This window comes from Lipotes vexillifer, unplaced genomic scaffold (genome assembly GCF_000442215.2).
Source record: "Lipotes vexillifer unplaced genomic scaffold, Lipotes_vexillifer_v1.1 scaffold182, whole genome shotgun sequence".
NCBI lineage: Eukaryota > Metazoa > Chordata > Mammalia > Artiodactyla > Lipotidae > Lipotes > Lipotes vexillifer.
Window position 1 is genome coordinate 5,391,329 of NW_006798798.1, and position 4,238 is coordinate 5,395,566.

The 4,238-nt window shown below is 56.1% G+C and overlaps 1 protein-coding gene across 1 annotated transcript in view; it reads left to right on the forward strand.

Annotated features, from left to right (window-relative positions):
* Nucleotides 1-3,571: 3,571 nt before the first annotated feature.
* FXYD3 (FXYD domain containing ion transport regulator 3) overlaps nt 3,572-4,238 on the forward strand; it is a 2,793-nt gene continuing 2,126 nt past the window's right edge. The window contains exon 1 of the mRNA XM_007470972.1: nt 3,572-3,611. Coding sequence (XP_007471034.1) covers nt 3,572-3,611 — 40 coding nt within the window. The remainder of the gene's footprint in view (nt 3,612-4,238) is intronic.

Consider the following 4,238-nt stretch of genomic DNA (forward strand, 5'->3'; position numbering starts at 1 on the left):
AGCCACTCAAAGGCGCCTTGTTCTCCATCCAGCCCCCAGACAAAAGTCCCTCTGTCTAAAAAGGCGGAATTGGGGGGAGGGGGCACCCCAACGGGGAACAAGTGGGGACCTGCACAGACCCCAGCTGGAAGGAATGCCATGAGGAGGAGAGACAAGAGAGGGAGGCGGGAGGGGAAGGGAGCCTTGCACAGTGCAATGGCCTTATCCGGGGTGAGAGGCAGCCCCCGCCCCAACACCCACTGTGGAGACACTGGGAAGAACCCAGGCTGGGAAGGTCTGCCTGGTGCTGGGAACCAGGTCCCAGTCTCCCTAGGCCATGATGGGCACGATGGGGGAGAGGTCATGGTCTATGGCCCAACATCTCACCGCCCCCTTACACACCCCCTCCCCCCACCCCGTGCATCCCGTCCCCACCTCATGACCTTGGTCCTATCAGCATCTTCTGCTGACCCTCAAACTGTGTCAACGGCAACAAGTAGCCCGGAGGAGGACTTTAGATCTCCCGCAATGGCCACCCATCCCCCCTCCAAGGACAACACACAATCTAAGTAAAAGAGATTAGGTTATTACAAACAAAGCACGGCCTTCCCCCCACCGCCCCGCCAGGCAGAGGCTCTGCCGTTAAAGACCTGAGCCCCTCCTCCTTCCAGGTCCTTTTCTGAGGGGCAGGTGGCTGGAGAAAGCCACCTCCCTGGATATGAGGGGCAGAGTTCCAGCCCTCATTGTATTCTCCTTCTGCCTCGCCTAAGGCTGCTGTGACCCTAGAGACCCCAGGGAGCTCCCTGCCACTAGTGGTTGGGGGTTGGAACTGTCTCTTTAAGAGCAGGTGTGAGGTGAGAGAGCCCCTGAGCTTTAGGGAGTCAGACTAGTTCTCTACCTGCCCAGGTTTGCTTAGGGCGTGGAGGCTGCGGATAAAGGCAGGACTCAGGCTAAGCAGCCCCGCTCTCTCCCGGAACCTGAACCTCCGCGCAGCCTGTGGAGCACGCAGGTGAGGGGCTGGGGACCCATCCCTCCAACCCCTTCTTGGCTCTGCCCCTCCCTCCACTGCTCTCTGCTAAAGACCCCTAGAACCTTCCCCCTTCAAGGTCCTTTGCTGGGGGAGCAGATTAGAGAAAGCGCCCCTCCCCATCATTCACCGCACAGGAGGCCTGGTGAGCCAACTGGGGCGAGGGTAAGGCCCACAGATAGGACTGGGGTGTCTGTTAGACTGGTCGGTCTGGGTAGATCGGGGGTTCTGAGTAGAACAGAAGTATCTGGATCGGGAGGATCAGACTGGATGGATGGGTGGATGACTAGGTGGGCTCAGGGTGTCCGCATATTGGGAATATGTGGGTCCTGGAGACCTCTAGGGGAAGGGGCTGGCGGCTTCCTGGGGAAGCTGTAAAATGGGGAGGTGGTGCGGAGACTTCAGGGACACGAGGGAGTCATTTTGCTCAGGCCTGAAGGCCTGGCCACCATCATGGAGAAACAGAGCGATAGTAGGGGGTAGACGGCGGAAAGTCCTCACACCAGCACTGGGATCTCTGGGGCAGGAAAGAGCAGAGAAGGGTGGGCGCAGCCTACGTCTGCAGGTTGCCTTTCTCTCCAAGGCTTCACACCGACTGCAGTCAGTTCTGGAGTTGCCCTGGGGCCTCTTCCAATAATAGCCTGAACAGGGCAGGAGAGGGCAGATGCCCGGATGCCAGCTCCCAGCAGCCCACACCATGGGACAGTAGGGTGGAAATGTCGTGCAGGGGCTGGGGTACATCTGAGACCACCCATCAGTGCCCCTTGTGCTGGGGATGCTGGGAGATGCCTGGGGAGGGGGTGTATGGGGGTGAATGGAGCCCTCACCGGCCAGGGAGGCTTGGAGGCTCCCATGGAAAGAGGCTTAGGTGCTGAGACTCTGAGTCCCGGGTGACAGTATAGAGCGTTAAGCTGAATTCGCAGGGGTGACAGGGTTGCGACAGCAACGTGAGCTAATCATAGTGCCAACTTCATCAAGCTGCGAAGATTACATGTACGAACAAGCGCAAAGAGCTGAGAACAGTGTCTGGTGTGGGGTAAACATTCAATCAGCACCTGCTCTTATTACTAGTATTAGTGTGATCGTGGGGTGACAAAGCCTCACGTGTTCGCCTTAGACTATAGGTGGTCCTCCTACAGAACTGTGCCAGGAACCACTAGGCTGTCCTGCTCACATACACATTCCAACTCTCCCCGCACCACCCCAAATTTGGGGGGGGGGCGGTCTTAAACGCCTTAGTAATGTTCCCCAAAGCTACAGGCCCTTTTCCTGCCTGAATGCTCAAAGAAATGAATGCTCAAATTAAAACCGTGAGTCTGGAATATGGGATGAACTGGGAAGCTAAGAAGGTTCCCAGGAAAGAAATTCAGGGAGGGGGTTACATAGAGGCCAGAGAGAGAGAGAGAGACGGGAAGTACTCTCCAGCTGTGGATAGGAGACAGAGCAGGCAATGTCAATGGGCTTTTTACCAGGCTTAGGGAGGGTATGTGTTTTGCCGTCTGTGAAATGGGGCGTATAACCAATGGCCTCCGGGATTCTTGGGGGATTACATGAGTGAAAACCCAGCAAGGTCATTTGGCGGTGCCCAGCACAGGGTGGATCTAAGTGTTAGCTCTTGCTATCAAGACTGGGACAATGTATGCTGTGGCAGTGGGGCAGGGGCAGGGGAGGGGACAGGGGGACGCACAGGGGGACTGATACTGGACCAGGAAGGGGGTGGCGGAGTGTTCTTCATGCTGCGCAGGCCTACCTGGGGAAAGAGGAAGTGTTTGCTGCCAGAGGAGCTTGGTAGGGGTAGAGGCAGGACCAAGGACTGGGGTGGGATGGGCAGGGGTGGGGCAGAAGCAGGACGGTGGGGTGCGAGGAGGGTGGGGCAGAAGATGAGGCTGGGGCTGCCCTCTCCCTCCCCCTCCCCCTCCCCACATCCTTTCTGAGTTCTCTCCTCCCCATATCCTGCCCAGAGCAACAAGAGGAGCCAGCTCAGTCCCCAGCCCTGGCCCAGCCCAAGTTCTGCAAAGTCTGGGCAGGGCGGGCAGGCTCCGAGCTGTCTACGGGAGACACTCCCAGGAACCAGGCCTCCTGCCACCTGGCTCCCAACACCCCATTTCCCAAAACACCCCAAGGCCCTGAGAGAGTCCTGAGTTAGGAACAGCCTCCGCAGAGCCAGGTCTGGTTTAAATCCCGCTTCCTGGCAAGGTGACCTTGAGCACCCACTTTCACCTCTGGAGCCTCAGTTTCCACATCTGTAAGATGGGGATAACAGCTGGCAGCACCTTCCTCATTTGGTTGCCAGGGCAATTCACTTAAAGCCTCAAGTCCATGTCCAGTGAATTATTATTGCTGCTCCCCCTGTAGGTCTTCGTTCTCACCCAGCCCCCACTGCACTTTCCGGCTCCTTCTTATCTCTCAGCCCAGTGGAGTTTCAAGGCCAGGCTTTCTGCCCTGGGGTGAGCTGTGTACCCTGGATAAGGAGCACAGTAGCAGGGGATTGGGAACCAGAGGCATCCCGGTGGCCCTGCTAAAGCTGGGCCTCCCCACTAGATCCCTCCAGGCCAGCTCTCCAACATGCAAAAGGTGGTCCTGAGCCTGCTCGTCCTCCTGGCAGGTGAGTGCCCGTTCCTGGACTGCCTTTTCCCTGACCCCCTCAGCTGGGTGGTGACGACGCTTGCGTGTGGCTCTCTCGTGCTTTCTGCCTCCCCTGTGGGGTGGTGAGTCTCAGGACAGCATCTCCTGGAAAGTGGGAAGTGCCACACTGGTGATTTCAAGGAACACATAAAGGAGGACCTCTTACAGCAGAGGTTCACAGAGCTCGGCATGCATGGTCTTGATGTCTCCTTGGTGATATCAAGAAGGCTCAGCCCTGGGCTACTGTGTCTTTAACACTTCTTAACACTTGATTACGAGAGGTAAGAGTTTCAAGGTTATGTGGCAAGTTACCAAAGCCCCTTGTGCCTCAGTTTCCCCATCTGGACAATAGTAGCACCTACTTACAGAGTCACTGTGAGGATTAAACGAGTTACTATTTGCAAAGCACTTAGAAGAGTGCCTGGGACAGAGTAAGCACCATGTGTCTGTGCTTTAAATATAATTTAAAAATATGAACCTCCCTTTAACAAAGAAAGAACAGAGCTTAGGCCTGGAGCTAAGGCAGCCCACTGCTTCTAGCCAGAATTCAATTCTAGTCCTTTGCTTTCATTGTATCTTTTTTTTTTTTTTTTTTTTTTTTTTTCGG